Genomic DNA, 18,026 nt, shown 5'->3' on the forward strand with positions numbered 1-18,026 from the left:
AGGATTACTTTTGTGCTGCCTCAATGAGCATTTTGGAGCTTCAAAATTTTAGTACCATTCACTTGCATTGTGAGGACATACAGAGCTGAAATATATTTGTGTTAGAAAGAAAGTTATGCACATCTGGGATGGCATGAGGGTGAGTAAATGATAAGAGAATTTTCATTTTTGGATGAACTATTATTTTCTTTTCTAATTATAGCAGATCTCAGAGACTCTTTAATGTATTAATCACCTGCCAGGTTTAAAATTGGCTTCCAAAGACTCAGATATCACATGTATTTCTCCGATTTCTGTTTTAGATGATTTCATCTGAAAAGCATTGCATTAACACCTGCTAAACATCTTTAAAAAATAGATTTTCCAACATTCTAAATCATAAAGGTCTCAAAGACATCTGCTAAATGTCTTATTGACATCCGAGAGAAAACATTTAATAGACTTATTTAAGACAAGCAAACAGCCTAAAAAATACATCTTCAGGTGTAACAATCAAATAGATGTCTGGGTGATGTACGTGTGCTATCAGTTGATATACCTTCAACCTTTAAGTTAGTAGCCCATCTTTGACCACTGATCCATGTTGTGTGGATGTTCATATGACCATAAATTACCTTTATGAACTTTACCAATGCACAGGATTTTTCAACCTGTGGGGCTTCTGTTAAGGGGATGCGAGATTACAAGGATTTTGACTAAAGCCTTTTGAATTTGTTTATTTGTTTAAATATATATATATATATATATATATATATATATATATATATATATATATATATATATATATATATTTATTTATTTATTTTTTAATGATGCCACAGGTATGCCACCCATGTCTATTTCCTGTGAAATGTCAAAAGGACATTCAGCAGATGTCTTTGAGACAAATTTGCATCTTTTATATGTAATGACTGAGTCTTCAAATCATCGATTCAGCGGATTCATTAAAAAGACAACAGAAACAATGGAAGTGTACAAAAATTATTCATTTACTTCAAAGATTCCTTCAAAACGCCTATTCTTGCACGAACTAAACACTACTTTGACCACTACTTCTGATCTATCTATCTATCTATCTATCTATCTATCTATCTATCTATCTATCTATCTATCTATCTATCTATCTATCTATCTATCTATCTATCTATCTATCTATCTATCTATCTATCCTGCCTGTCTTAATATAATATGTATATAGGCTATAGATATTCCTAGGCATTTTGACAGCTCCTCATTGGTGTAGATATATAATCAGCTCCATTCCACTTTGCCACTAATAGCATTTTAAGGTCAATAAAGGATATTTACAGTATAACCAAAGTGCAATCACTTCAAAAGTAAGCCAAAGCATATCAGAGCTAACTCTTTCATCACACCAGTTTAAGTATTTCCCAAGTATAATTAGCCATTAGCTAAATTATTCCTCCCAATTATGGGCATAATTATTTTACACATATGCCTTACTTTCCCATGTTCTTACAAATGCAGTACTGTGAAAAAGTCTTTGGCGCATTATATTTTTCACAAAAACATCTGAAAGGTTAAAAGGTTATTTTATTTATTCTGCTATTAATGTAAAAAAAGGAAATATCAATTTTAGATTTCAACATTCATAGGATAGGAACATCCTATCTGCCAACAACCAAGAAAAGCTGTGTCCAGGTGTAGGCCTACCTAGGAGAATTGGTTCTGTTTTGAAGGCAAGGGTTGTCACACTAAATACTGATTTAGTTTTTCTTGTGTTTTCTGGACTTTGTATGACGTTGATTGATTGATGAAAACTATTTATGGCATTATTTTTGAAGACACTAATCACTATGCAAAATTTTTCACATGTGCCTACTTTTGCACAGTAGCCTATAGGCCTATGAACAATGTTTTCAATTTCAGCATGTTTATAGGCTATGTGCTAATTTTGAATAGCTTCTAAAAATGTCCACTGTGTTTATCGGGAGAGTTTGCAATCTTGAACCACTGCAAGCGAGATAGTGGCATGTGTTCAGTCTTCTTCTGTGATGAACATTTGTAAAATATTTTTAAATCGTTTTTATTCTCCAGAATTTAGCTTAGAGACATCCACAATCGTTTTGAACAAATTACCCTCTATGTATTTTCTGTCCAAATAACGTCTCGCCTCAACTATTTCCCGTACCAAACTCTGCCATTTGAGGGGAGGAATCTAAAAAAAAAAGCCTGGAAATTCTGGGCAAAACGACGTCACTGCTGGAATTGTGTGGGATACCCCCTCCTCGCATTCTCAGAGCGCGCGCGTTCGAGCCTCGGCCTTTGGGACACAAAGCAGCAAATAACGGCGCCTGTGCGAATTCGGGCGGAGTTTAGTCAAACGCGTTTTGGTGTGCCTCCATCGCTGGGCTGGGTGTGGTTTTCAAAACTCAGTTCCGTTAGCAGGAAATCGACTCTGTGACCACCACCACTTCTTTGAGCGACAAACACGCAGACAGAAGTGGAGCTCTGCGTTCTGGATCTGGGAGAGATTGAAGGAGAAGCATTTCCATACGGGCGGTAACGGTAGTTCGCTTTTGCGCGCTGAGTTCAGCCGATGGGAAAAAGTTTGGCTCTTTGTTGATTTCATTGTATCAGCTTATTTTGTGACACCCGTGAAGAGAAGAGATCAAATACTGTCAAAATGCCGAAAACGGTGAGTACCCGTGAGAGACGGAACCCTTTCATTTGTCTGTGTTGTAGCAAACAAAGGGAGACCAGATTTAACAATGCTTTCAAAAGCTGCATTTTTGGGTGAAATAGGAGACAGTAGCGACGCGTAGGCGCTCGAAAGGGGCGAGGATGGTCTTTCATTTGCTGTAAAGCAGTTGGCAGTTTATTGCCAACCAGTTCCCCCGGGTGAGCAGTAGGCCGTACGCAATGCACTATTTATGGCAAGAATACATTATTTGGCCAGTGATCTCGCTGAACAATAATACACGTTGCGTTGCAAATGAAAGCGATGATTTCTCCAATAATTATGATTTTTTATTTTTTCATTTTAAAAGTAATCGTCACCTAGACATAAAACGCAACGTGTTATTTTTATCTGTAAAGACAGCAATATGCGTTGCACCCACTGCTGATCTGTTTGCCAGTCGCATTTTGTGTTGTATGTATAGGGGCTGAACCGTTACTCGGTGACAACCTGTAACATCCCCCCACCACCAACCTCCACAAATCTGATTGGCTTTCCATCAAAGTGCCGTGAATAGACCGCGTCCAGTTTATTTTAGCGCCTCTATCCTGCAGGGAAATAGCGCGGTTTCGATATGTTTGATAAGGGGATTCGGAAATGGAAACTATGATGTGGCTGGTCCGGCGTCTAGGGTTTGTCTGTCACTATGGGAGGACCGGACGTGATCATGGCGCAATCTTAGACAATTTTCCATGCCAAGGCGTGGTGCTTACCCAAATAGCGCAGAGACCAACCTAAATGCGCTGTTTTTGGCTCTAGTCCCCCCAACCCCCTTTTTTTCGTTACATCGTGCGATGTTTTCAATTAATGAATCATTTGGGTATAGATAAGCCTAAATGTAAAATCACAAACAGACAATATGATGGACGTTCACGTCCTGTCCTCCTAAAGTATCAAATGTAGCTCTTTAATTGTATTGTTATACTGAAGATATTCACAAAATATCAACACACTAGTAGGCCTATTACCAGGGGCCTAGTTAGTGGGTTGAAATGTGGTTAAGATTATAGGGTCCCACAAATCCAGGGCCACAACACATTTTAAACTGCATTGTTTAAAAGGTAAGGGGCCCAAGATTAACATATGAGTCAGGGGGCCCAGAATTCGTTGCTATGACCCTGCTTATTACAAAAGTTATATATCATAATCAGTATTTCAAAGACCAAGGCCTAAAAGAAAGTAGCATGATTTTTTGGGGGACCAGATACCATAGTGTTGCTATGCTTTTGGACATGTCCCATGGCAATCTAATGGTCTTTTGTCAAGTAACATTGTATATTTTGAAGTACCTTAGATTACCATGTAAATACCATTAAACATGAATGTGGTAATCCTACACAAGTAGCCTACTTTTTGTAAGGGAGATTGGTAACACTTTGCAATAAGGTTCCATTTGTTAACATGTTAATTGCATTATGTATCATTAACTAACAATGAGTTTAGATTAACAATGAGAGAGACTATATATATATATATATATATATATATATATATATATATATATATTTTTACAGCATTTCAAAATCTTTGTTAATGTTAGTTAATAAAATTAAAATTTTGCACTGTTTGTAATGTTAGTTTACAGTGCTTTAACTAATGTTTATATATATATATATATATATATATATATATATATATATATATATATATATATATATATATTTATTTATTTATTTTAACAATGTATTAGGCTAGTATATGTTGAAATTAACATTAACCAAGATTAGTACATACTGTAAAAGTATTGTTCATTCAACTAATGTAGTTAAATAATGTTAACAAATGGAAACTTATTGTAAAGTGTTACCGGGACATTTACTCCAAAAATTGCCTTCAATACTATTCTTCTTACAGTATACAGACGGGGTGAAAAGTTGAAACAGTATTTTAAGATTCTTAAGAGCTTCTGGGTTATTTGTGTTAACTTACACATTATCTTACAAAGTTTAAACCATTTAACTATGAAGTAAGCACAAGCATCAATAATCTTCATTAATAAGTGAAATAAGTAAAATTATATAAGGCTCACAATATAAAATAAATGTAACATTTTATATATACACTACCGTTCTAAAGTTTTTAATCAAATGTTTCTCATTCAAATCATTTCATCTGAAGGCGTATGCTTAAATTATTGTAATTAGTTTAGTAGACAAAAATATACCTGTGCCACCATATTAATTTATTTCATTACAAATCAAAAATTTTATAAAAACGTTTTTTTGGCTTGGACCAAATAATTAAGAAAAGCAGCCAATAAGTGCCCAACATAGATGGGAACTCCTTCAATACGGTTTAAAAAGCATCCCAGTGTGATACCTCAAGAAGTTGGCTTTGAAAATGTAAAGAGTACTTCTCTAAATTCTAGGCAAAGTGTGACTACTTTGAAGATGCTAAAATATACAGTTTCAAAGTTTTTAATTATTTAGAATTTTGTTTAGTCGCATCATAATTCCCATAGGTTCTTGTATGTTATTCCATTGTTTTGATGACTTAACTATTATTCTAAAATGTGAAGAAAAAAAAATATAATAAAGAATAAGTGTTTCAAAACTTTTGACCGGTAGTGTGTATAAAACTAATATATATACTGTTGAGCCATGACATTAAAACCACCTGCCTAATATTGTGTAGGTCCACCTCATGCCACCAAAACAGCACCAACCCTCATCTCAAAATACTATTCTGAAATGCTATTCTTCTTACCACAATTGTACAGAGCGGTTTTCTGAGTTACCGTAGACCTTTTCAGTTCGAACCAGTCTGGCAATTCTCTGTTGACCTCAACATCAACAAGGCATTTCCATCTGCAGAACTGCCTCCCACTGGATGTTTTTTTGTTTTTGGCACCATTCAGAATAAATTCTAGTGTGTGAAAATTTAGTGTGTGAGATCAGCGGTCTCAGAAATACTCAAACCAGCCCGTCTGGCACCAATAGTGTGTGTGTGTATATATATGTGTGTGTTCTGAATAAAAGTTGATGACATTTCTTACTGTATGAATGCACTATGGCCTTAGAGGCATTTGATGCTGTAATAATGTTTGTTTATTTTATTGATGAAAGTTATTTTAAAATATTTGTTTATAGAGGCACTGAAACACGTCAACAGATTCAGAGCAGGTTTAACATCAGCTGTGCTGTCAATATCACGACTTAGTATCTGCAATTTGAAGAGATGTTCATTAAAGTGGTGATAGATGGTTAAACTTCCATTTAAAGCCCGGGTGAGGTGTTAGATTGGGCCCCACAACATAGCTCATATTAGCTTATAGGTTTTGTATGATAGACTCAGATGCTTTACAGTATATTACAGGATGGTTTTACGATGACAGTGTGTAGTCTGTCATGTTGCTGAATGAGTAAGGGAAGCTCAGCTCCAGGGCAGATTGAGTGTGGACATAGATGTTAGTATGAATGATATAATGTCAATTGTTTGGGCTATAAATCCAGATTAGTTACATTTAGATTTAAATATGAAGAGTGTCAATAGTTAAGACACTAGTGTATACTTTTTTTCGCCAAGTCCACTTAGGCCTCTGCAGTTCTCCTTTCATCAGGGACATGGTAAGTAGTGGTTCCTTGGTTGTGCATGTGGAATCGTATGGGACTGTAAAATGGGTCAGAACCTTTTTGGGGCCGTTATTGTAATCTCAAGTCCAAGAGTCTCTTTCCGATAATGACTCAAGGTTTCTGTGCTTACACTGCGCTTACATCCCTCCCTTTTTGAGTGTTTCCTGTTCAGGGCCAGCTAGGCTTGACGCTGCCGCTCAGTACCTTATTTGGAGTTTCAGAGAACTGCGGCGTGCACTCTCTCACACACACAGCTTTGTGACTTGAGCATGGGCCCCTTTTCCGCTGCAGATTTCTGCTGCTCAGAATGCAGCTGTGTATCACAGCTAATGTAATAAAATGGGCTCTTGAGAGGCAGCACACTCTTCGATTTCAAACTCTCCCTCTTGTCAAATACACTTGCACACGTTCATTTATCCGCAGTCATCAGTTCCTCTTCGTGTATTTGGTGATTGGGCGTTACGTGACTTCTGTAAGATCAGGTCAATGATTTTGAGCAAGCGAGAAAATGAGCGACATATAAAAGTCACATTAACACTGTAAACTTTGAGTAACAATTTGAAAAGTTTGTAGTTTGCCTAAATTTAAAGCCTTTCGGTTTATAGAATCACAGAAGTATCTTTATATTTGATGGCACTATAAAAGGTGAAAATGTTCAGTTATTACTTTAAGCTATTTTTGCTTAATCTGACCCTTAAGAAGGACTAGTTGGTATTTCGGTCTGGTCAACTCTGTTGTATTAAACCTTACTTTTTTGACATGCTTGAATAAAACCAGTTAATTGAGATGTTACCTGAAGTACATTTTTAGGCTACTTTAAGCATGCTGATCTCACAGTGAAATTGGAAACAGTAGGTTGACTTCTTTAACTAAAATCGGTCTGTGCTAACCGAAATGCAAAACAATGCCCCCGGTGGCCAAAGCGGTAAATGTTGTAGTGCGCATAGGTGCGTGTGAGCTCCATTTTCCGGGTTGTGAAGTGAGTTGTTTTCAGCTATACAGGTGTACTGCAGTGAAGAAGAATACATATTTTATAAACTGTACACCCCAGCCCAAACCCCAGAACTAAACCTAACCATTGGTGGAGTAAAATGTTAATATTAGTGAGGAAAATGCAACCTCCGAATCACGCTCATCAGTGATTATGCAAACCAGATTACTTCCTGGTTTCAATGCAGGATTCAAACCTGGGACTCTCACGCTGTTCATGCAATGCGCTTGCACCACAGGGTAATGTACACATGCTGGAGCTGGTGCAAAAATGTCTGTTAGTAGATGCCGCTTGTTGGAGAGTTGGCATAATGTGTCCGATTCTTTAGAGTTCTGGAACTCTCGGAAATATCATGCCAACTTCCTTTGTGATCACGTTGCTTTACGCTAGAAAACATTTAGCATTTAAATGAACTTGGTCATGTCCTCTTTTCCATCCTATGTTCTCTTACTTATTTTTTAAGATAAATTCTGTTGACAGAAGTACAGGAATGACAGAAGTACATATTAAAAAGGACTTTTTAAAATTTTCCAGACCTTAATTTCTCCAAACTCATTAGAACCACACATAAATGTGATGCTTGACATTATCAATGTTTGAACTGGTTCTAGATGACCAAATAATTTGTAATTCTTAAATGTTGGAGGTCTTTGGTATGTGTAAGGTTGATGGATTAACTGTGATACACATGAGAGAAATAGAGAGCTTAATGCTTTAATAAGGTAAAACTCCAGGGGGGTTTGAGGGGAAAGTTCTTGTTTTTGAACATTTCACATTTCGATAGAGGAAAACTGCTGCTCAGAACTCCACTCCACATCAAATCTCAAACTGTGAGTCTAATTTTGTGTTTGTAAAGACATACAGATATAGTGTGAATAAGAGTGGTTATTTGAAGTAAATTTGGTTTTGAACAGTAAAGTAAACCTCCATTTAAAGTTCCTAATATGATGTTAATGTGAATACCTTGCAATCTGTCTGTAAATATGGGAGTATTTAAGATAACTTTGAAGGAACAGGACGTTGATCAAGTGATGCATTAAAATTCCATTTTCTTTGCTACTGCTATCTGCATATGTTGTTTATGCCATATTTTTTGTCTGTATCATAATTTGAGGCATACTCTGGATTTGAAAGATCTTGTGTTAAACGTATGTTGTTTATAAAAGGTTTAATGTTTGCATTATGGTTTACATATGGTTTAGTTTCTTCCCTACTGTGCACCCCACCATCCCTACAAGTCACAACCAATCATTAAATGGATAGTTTATACAAAAATGAAAAATCTCATCATTTACTCACCCTCATGTTATCCCAGATGCATATGTCTTTCTTTCTTCTGCTGAACACAAAGATTTTTTGAAGAATATCTCGGCTCTGTTGGTCTTCACTATGCAAGTGAATGGGTGCCCAAATTTTGAAGCTCCAAAAGCAAATAAAGGCAGCACAAAAGTAATGCATAAGACTCCAGTGGTTAAATCCACATCGTCAGAAGCAATATGATGTATGTGAGAAACAGATCAATATTTAAGTCCTTTTTTTACAATTAATCTTTACTTTCACATTCTTCTTTTGTTTTGGTTGTTCACATTTCTCGTGCATATCGCCACCTACTGGGCAGGGATGAGAATTTATATGAAAAAAGGCTTAAACATTGATTCATTTCTCACCCATACCTGTCATATCACTTCGAAAGGTATTCATTTTAAGTCTTTGGATTAATTTTATGGTGCCTTTGTGTGCTTTTTAGAGCTACAAAGTTTTGGTCACCATTCACTTACATTGTGAGGACCAACAGAGCGGAGTTATTCTTCAAAAATCTTCATTTTTGTTCAGCATAAGTAAGTCATAGACATCTGGGATGGCATGAGGATAAGTAAATTTAAATGTTTTGGGTCAACCATCCCTTTAACTGCAGTGAGAGATAAAAGACAAGAATTTGATGTCTTAATTGATCACTTTTCCATTTCAGCCATGGACAGCAAGTAACTTAGTCTTCTGAAGGTCAGTTCTGTATAAGGAGGATTAGCCATGACTGCAGTCAGATTCTGCAGTCACAATAATGTTTAGGGTATGTAGTGTCATTATCTTTAATCAGACAACCAAAGGCAGAAGAGAGCATTTATAGGAGTGCGAGATATATCGAAATGGAGAGAGGCTGGCTGAGAGTGGATAGATGTGGGTAACATTTAAATAAATAGAGATATACAGCAGTTGCAGGCTTTTATCTCTCCTCATCTGGCCACAAGAGATGGCAGCCATTTTGTTCCAGTTTGAGGCCTTTTTCAGGCCTACAGACACAGACTCAAGCATGTGCTGTGTATGCACACGTGAATGAGATAAAAAAAAAAATTGTGGTTGGTGTGTTTTGTCTACACTATATTGGGGTTTAAAAAGATAGATTATGCCAATTGAAATATTTTCTCTAATTTGCTTGTTTTGTAGAGTAGTTTGTGGTTTGTATGCTTGTTTCAAGGTAAAGTGTTTTGTCTGTAGGAGTGTGAGATATATAGGCTCATATAAGTGACTGATTTGGAGTGCTCTACATATAGGCTGCAATTTTGCGTGTCACACAGATAGCAATGTTTGGGAACCGATGGTTGTTCAGAACTGGTTCCTTTAAAAAAAAGAAAAGAATACTGGAACCATATGATTTTCATGACTTTGTTCCGTTACGGTTCTAGGACATTATATTTTCCACCGATATGGATGGAACACCATACTAAAATACAATGACAGTGAGCCCATTTACATGAACACCAATAGACTGGCCTCTCCCAAAAATCAGCTTTTATAAAAATCTGAAAATAATTAATCCGAGTTTACATTTGAAATAATCACGTTATTCTCCTCCATTTTCGACATCATTATACGAAGAAGTGCGCACATTGGATAAGCCAGTAAAAATGCTGTTTAAGGTGTTAATATGCAACGTGAAGTCGGCGTAATGGGGGAAAAAATATACCCGTGCCGATTGTTTTGTTTTCTTACACTGTTTATGACCTTACACCAATAAAGGAATGCCGTTTAATGCTTTAATTACAACACAAGTTGGCAGTTTATTAAGCATTATCTGCATAAGAACGTGCATGTAAACACACTCTGTGTTTCCTACAGTGCAATTCAGCGGAAGCGCTCACCCATACTGAATTTACAACCTGTAGCACACTGTGCCAACAGGGCAGTCCTATTTCTGAACAAGTAGCTTGTATGAGGCAGTACTTTTTAGTGAATCAAAAACATACTGCGTGACCAGCGTAGCGCAGTTCCAGAACAAATGACTCTGGCTATTTTTAGTAATTTAACAACACTTTTAGATCAGTCTGAACTGTTACTGAATTACACGCAGTTATGACTCGAAATGAATGAAGAACTGATTGTGTTCTGTAATGTTGTATTTAAGGCTTGTCAGACTTCAGTGGCAGTGCAGTTATTGACTGGTTTTACTGATAATAAAAATTGTGTATCTTGTTTCCAAATAATTCTTCTTCAAAAGTATTAAACCATTAAGAGAATCTGAATCGGAATCAGTAAATTCCTTTCAGTTCCCATACCTAAAAATAGCACACGTGAGGCCACAGGGGACATTCACAATTTATTCAAATAGAGTTTGATGTACACATGTTACTAAAGCTAACAACATGATCCTTTAATAAGCATAAAAAAGGAATACAGTGCATAAATATTGGGTAGCCAATAGTCTTTTTTTTTAAATAAAATTAAATTAAATTAAACCATTTTTATTCATATATTTTTCTCGACTCGTCCGCCAACTTGGATGATGTTTTCTACTGAGTGCATCATAATGCATTCGGGCATTGTCTTTTCGCCAGAGGATATATGGAATGTTAGATTAGTATTTGGCCAAAATACGTCATCTTAGAAGGTAGCATAATCTTGCTGCCTAACTTTTGGAACTGTCTTGTTAGGCAGCTCGGTATGTTTTGGAACAGAGCTAATATATGCACTTTATTGAAAGTTGCTTTAGAAAGAAAACCTCTGATGAAAATAAGTGTAAATGCCATGTTTAGAGCTATTCTTTATGGGTTCTGTGTGTAATTGTGTACATTTCTGAGTGTTATTTAGGTGATATTTAAAAGATTTTATCGATAATCAATTTAAAAAACATCAGGATATCCGATTACATCGTCAACCCTACTGCCGAGGGTTAGAGAATTTTTTTGCTAATGCAATTCATTTATTGAAACACAAAAAACTTTATGATTTAATCACTTTCATCTTTGTTTCTTTAATACAAAGATATATATTACTGAACCTGCAGAGTTGATTTCACAATGCATGCCAACACGTGGAAATAAAGCGAACTAAACTCAAAGCACCTTCTGAGATGATTTGAGTAATTTTCAGCATTCTTATAGACTACATTATTCTTGCAAACAGTTTTCAGACTAACGAAACAGAGAAAAGAGTGAAAACTCTTTACATGCATATGTTCCACATGACAGGCTAGTGCTGCATGCCTCTGGACAAACATTGTATCAGACAAGAGCTGATGACTGATTTTCTTTTGTCTGTTCTTAAAAATATAATAAAGTGTGTTTCTTCAAGCATGTGTCTTTGTGACTAACAGCATTTCTTGTCATGAGTCACTCCGAGACGTCGCCCGCATGTTGTGGGTAAAATTATCTGCTCATGAAATGCATGCATTTGGACGAGGAACTTCTTGGATTCAGCCTTGTTGCATTTGGCGGGTGGTGGGTGCTAGTTTCACACCCTGGCCACTGTTTAATATATTTGGTGTGTTCCCAGATCAATGGTTTTGCCATTTCCCAATATTTTCCTCATCTGTTCACAATCGGGATCTTTGTAAGACATTGTCGATATCTGATTACATCATCCTATCACCCAGCCATATAGTGTCATTGTTCTGGGTGAGTGTGTCTGAGAAAAGGCATGGTGAATGTTCTAAGAATAGATGTAGAGGAACTCTGGGAAGACCACACCCATCACATGCACACCCTGACCAGGCAGAACTGCTCATACTTAGTTCCTGTTTCATGAAGCCATTAACTATTTTTACCCTTTGAAGCCACTTTAGGATTGAGAGAGTCAATTAACCTACCAATACAATTCCACACTTTCACAAACAAAAAAACCTGCCATTTCTGAGAGAGGATATGATTACAGGAGTTTGAGTACATGAAATTATCTCTCCCAGACTGAGAGCAGAGTGGAATATCGGTTCAGTCCTTGAGAATGTCCTGCTTGTTCTCTTTCTGTTCCTAATGGCTGATGTAAGCATGTGAAACCGCAGAACTAGGAACACACATGCGCACACACATAGCAAAGCTAAAACCAAATGAATCATGTCATACTAATGTCATTGACAGAGTGAGATCACTGGTGAACACACACGTTCCAAAAACTCAAGACATGTATGAAATGCCTGGGTTTCATACACACTATTTCACAATCCTGCAATTTCAACTATTCTCTGCTCTCATTTCACAATCTGAACATCACTTTATCTGCTAAATACCTAAAAATTGATGTCACTAACAATATCCCTCATTTTGATGATACACCAAATTAATGTGTATGTACTGTATGTCACTAGTGTGTGCCTTTCTGGATATGAGGTGGTGTGTAACAGTTGGAGGAGAAGGAGATTTCGGTCTTTCCCCACTTAAATAGTTATGAGCTATACTTGTATTGTCCACATGGGACATGACTGATATAATTGCTAAGAGTATTGCCAGAGACAGTTTAGCAGAGACAGGCCACTGCTATTAAAATAAATAGGAGAAATTGGAACGGCCAACGGATGAAGAAAAGGAAGTCCCACCTTTCAGATAAAAGAGCCTATCACCTTTTATGTCCAGACATCGCCTGCCAGTCAACTGCAGAATGCGCATTAGCTGAATCAGCCTGAAAAATATAGTTTTTTAACATGATCTGAGGGTGATTTTGATACAATTTATGATACTATTGTTGTCAGATTTTACTGCTGATTTTAAATGTTCTTTGATCGTAATCTTGACTAACCATTTTGGAGATTTCAGTTGACCAACCATTTTGGAGATTTCAGTCTTTCCCCACACAAGTAGAGGAACTGTACCTTTATGCCACTTGTTTACATTGAAATTAGCTGCCCAGCCTGCCTGGGAGATGGCCAAAGATGGCTAATTCTTAGGAGGACTTTGGTATTGCCAAGATGTCCACTGAGTGAAGTGACTTGCCTTAAAGGAACACCTAGAAATTAAAATCCTGTTATTTACTTCTCCTAATGTTCCAAATCCGTATAACTTTCTTTCTTCCGTAGAACACAAAAGGAGATGTTTTAATGAATATCACGGCCCATATTTTTGATACAATTTCAGTTTATAGTGCCTCACTTTAAAGCTTATAAAAAGACCCAAATATATCATAAAAATAGCCTATGCATTATATTTCAAGCCTTCTGAAGGGGCACGACAGGTTTTGGTGAGCAATAACCTGAAATTGAAATCAGTGAAAATCTTGAAAGCGCTTTGAGAGAATCTTGTTCACAGTGACTCACGAGTTCATGTGAGAACTTGCGTGAGGCTGGGAGTGGATATAAAGGAATGGGGATTCTGAAGATAAATTAAAGCATCTCAGGTTTAGTGAGGAATTGTGTGGAGATGAGGTAGTGAGGCTGAGTGAGGATATGAAGGATTTTGAGGATATGTGAGGAAGTGTGTGGATGTTTTTCCAGGACATTTAGTTATGCTATGGCACAGTTTGCAAACGATTATTGGGACTTTCTCCAGTCAAAGCTTAAAGACCTAAAGCAATTATAAGCGATTTATATATGTGTTGCTTACACACTTATAGCCTTTACCAGAAAATGTAATTTTGCACTGGCTATTTTCCTGTAGATAAGTTATAACATTACCTGAAAAGTTCGACAAGACCGGGTATTGGTCCGACAAGACCGACATGTTAGTCATGTTTGTTACTGTCAAACTCCAAAAATGACATAATAGAACCACAAAAGCACCATTTATGTAGTCCAAATTAATCGTTTATATTTATTCAAAGCCACTTCAAGACATGCGATAGCTTTGTGAATAGCAAAAGGCAGTGATAAATAAGTTAATATATAGTATGCATGCACAGCAGGCTGGTGATGTGCTTGAGCTCTCATCCACACTTATTTTCATGTCTGTAATTGGCGTAACATGCCGTAATTGTTAAGATCATAAGGCCTGTTATATTGTACCTATATTTGACACTTATTCCCCATATTAAAAATATATTGAAATAAATAAAGATATATACATAAACATTGTATATAATCATAAGATTGAAGTAGGCCCTGATAACCTTATTTTTGGTATTTGAATCAGAATGAGCTTTAATTCCAATGTACAAGGAATTTTATTTTGGAGATAGGAGAAACAAGCAAGTGCACACAGAACATTACAGTGAGACACAGAATATAAAACAAGGTAAGAGTACAAACAGACATACATAGAGATGGTGAAGGGGGATTTCTCTTAAAGTCCACTATAATCTTCACTGTTTTGAGCGTGTTCAGCTCAAGGTTGTTTTGACTGCACCAGACAGCCAGTTGTTCAACCTCGCATCTGTATGCAGACTCATCGCTTGACCTTCCGTATAAGGGCTGGGTATTGATACAGATTTCCAGATTCGATTTAGATTCAAAAGCTTTCGATTCTATTTAGATTCATAAGGGTTTATTTCAGTTATAATTTTAACTATAGTACATTAGGAAAATATATATTTTACTATTTATATTTTGGTCACATTTTGGCTTTTAAAAGATGAACAAATAAATGTATCCAATCAATAAATAAGATTTATATTTGATATATTATTTTTGTTACATATTTATTGTTAAATTGCATAATTTGTACTATTTACAAGTATTTACATTGATTTGTTGAACTTGTGCTAAATCGGTACGGTCTCTTTAACAAAAAAACGACATTTCTTTAAAAAGTGCCTTTTAATGAATGCATGTTAAGTAGAGAGGACTGGAATAGCTTTACCTCATCTGTGTGATGCATGATTAGAATTAAATGGTTTTTTGTCGTATGTCAACAACAGTAAAGAACAGAAAGGTATTAAAAGAGACCATAATCGATGATAAATGGGTTGTGTGCATCTTGTCTTCGGACACACATTACACAGAACAACTTTTACTCTCAACACTCTGTGAAAGGATCTCACTGCTGAACACTTCACAACTAAAATACACAAAATGTGGTTGCAAATGTGAGTGATTTCTTCTCATTGTAGTAGAGGGTTGCGCATATTTACTATGAAATAAGTGACTGTAATTTGCTTTAAGGCTACAATTCTAATTACTCTGAAAGTATATTGCTTAGACAAAGCAGATACCCCACGGATCTGTCCTCTTTTTACTATAGATTTCTTGCACACCAGTTGACACGTACCATTAGCACAACATCTTCGATGCAAGATGAAAGCAATGCTCATGAGCGGTCATGCCATCGGGATGAAGGAAAGACCACTCATGGATTTGCAATGGATGTGCGAGTACGTTTTAATTACCCACAATTAGGGGCCTGGGTAGCTCAGCGAGTATTGACGCTGACTACCAGCCCTGGAGTCACAAGTTCGAATCCAGGGTGTACTGAGTGACTCCAGCCAGGTCTCCCAAGCAAACAAATTGGTCTGGTTGCTAGGGAGGGTAGAGTCACCTGGGGTAACCTCCTCGTTGTCACGATTAGAGGTTTTCGCTCTCAGTGGGGGCACGTGGTAAGTTGTGCGTGGATCGTGGAGAGTAGCCTCCACATTCTGTGAGTCTCTTTGCGGAGTCATGCACGGCAAGCCACATGATAAATGCGTGGATTGACGGTCTCAGAAGCAGAGGCAACTGAGACTTGTCCTCCACCACCCGGATTGAGGTGAGTAACCACGCCACCACGAGCACCTAGTAAGTAGTGGCAATTGGGTATTCCAAAATTGGGGAGAAAATGTAATTAAATTAAATTGACCCACAACCACACATACAACTTTTCTGGTAATGGTTGCATTATAATAAAAAACGAATTTTTTTCATAATGTTCGGTTTCCTTAACGGTTCTTGAACGTGTATTATTCGGGTGATGCGGACGGGAAACCAGATTAAAATACTCGGACAGTTTTTTCCTGTATTACCATTAAACGCCACAGTAACACTGCTACTGAATCTACAGCACGAGGCATAAACAACTACCAGTAAACTGATTCCAAAATGTTTTTGTCTTTTGAGCCAGTTCTTCTGAACCTACAGCTTTAAGACATAGTAAGCAACAGTGTAATCTGATTTACAAACAAATTACAAAGTGAATAAAAAATAAGTATACATCCATTGGAGCTGACTGAATTAATTGACTCACTCCAAGTCAACCTAGAATTGCTACTGTGTTGTGTGTACTTTTGGTTTGTGTGAGTTACTTACTGGTTGTTCATATGACAACATGTACTTTTAATTTTATTTTTTAAATAAAAATAAGCAAAAATCAAGGTTACATTGAGGCACTTACAATGGGGAATGGGGACAATAAATATGTAAATGTGGCTATAAATTTACACAGAAAAGGTTTGTAAGTGATTTTATCACACTTAAATCATGTTTACACTCATATGTTGTATGTCTTCTTGTGGCTATACTTTTGAAATGTGAGTATTTTAAAGTTTACAAAATGCCCCCATTCAATTCCATTGTAAGTGCCTCATTGTAACCTCGATTTTTGCTTTTTTAAAAGAAAAGGAGGAACGAGTCAAAATAAATTTTTGTGGTAATCAACATTTTGCCACAAATGCTGTTGATTGAGCTTAACTTGTATTGGACCCAGAACATTCCTTTAAACATGCATAGGCATGTTTTGTTTATTTGACTTGTGGATCTGTAAAATCTGCAAAAATGGACTGCAAGTAATCTGACTGGCTGGTCATTTTTTTTAATCTACCAGCCACCTTGGACCAATTCTGAACCATAAATGAGCATTTTGCTGTGCATGTAAAAATGCTCTGTGAGGTTTGAAAACAGAATTTTTGTAAAATGTTATTTTTGCAATTCCATTGCAATGCCACTATAACTTTTTTGTTTTGTTTATTTAATAGCTTAATTTCTTAAGGAACATGGTTTAAGGAATTGGCTGGGTGTGAATATTAGTTTTTTCGCACACTCACACTGATCAGTCTCACAGATGCTAGATAAAAGCAGGGCACTCACTATACAGCTGAGCATGGAGGTGTGTGCCTGAATTTATCTATTTATCTCTCTTTCTCACACACACACACACACACACACACACACACACAGACACACACACACACTCGTGTTTTTCTAGATTGAGTGACGGAGATAAACAAACATGGAGAAAGATGAACACAGAACGGGTGCATTTATACTAGTATATAGTCACCAAAAAGGTTTCCAGTATCCAGTGGGAGGCTAAATCCAAAACAAATGCATAATGGAGAGGTTTACTTCAGAATCAAAGCAAACGCATATGTTCAACTAAAAAGAGAGAAGCCTAATTTTTACAGTAGATAAAGTTAAACGAATTTTGATAATTAGATATTTATTGATATTTATGTAAAGTTTTTTCATTGCAGTGGACACGACTATTTTATTTTTCTTTTTTTTTCTTTTTAATGAAAATGAATGACTTGCTTGTATCCCTCACCCCAACACTCACTCACACACAGTCAAAACCTGTTAAAACAATAGAGTCCAGTATAAAAGCTTTATATGTTCATCACCATGCCAATCTGACTGTAATAATAAATAAAACATAGGAAT

General features: G+C 36.4%; 1 protein-coding gene across 1 annotated transcript in view; it reads left to right on the top strand.

The window, feature by feature from the left end:
* Positions 1 to 2,296: 2,296 nt before the first annotated feature.
* LOC127638356 (moesin-like) overlaps positions 2,297 to 18,026 on the top strand; it is a 31,874-nt gene continuing 16,144 nt past the window's right edge. Inside the window, exon 1 of the mRNA XM_052119846.1 lies at positions 2,297 to 2,659. Within this exon, the coding sequence (XP_051975806.1) occupies positions 2,648 to 2,659 (12 nt within the window). The 5' untranslated portion in view covers positions 2,297 to 2,647. The remainder of the gene's footprint in view (positions 2,660 to 18,026) is intronic.

The sequence above is a fragment of the Xyrauchen texanus genome, chromosome 4, assembly GCF_025860055.1.
Source record: "Xyrauchen texanus isolate HMW12.3.18 chromosome 4, RBS_HiC_50CHRs, whole genome shotgun sequence".
Taxonomy (NCBI): Eukaryota; Metazoa; Chordata; class Actinopteri; order Cypriniformes; family Catostomidae; genus Xyrauchen; species Xyrauchen texanus.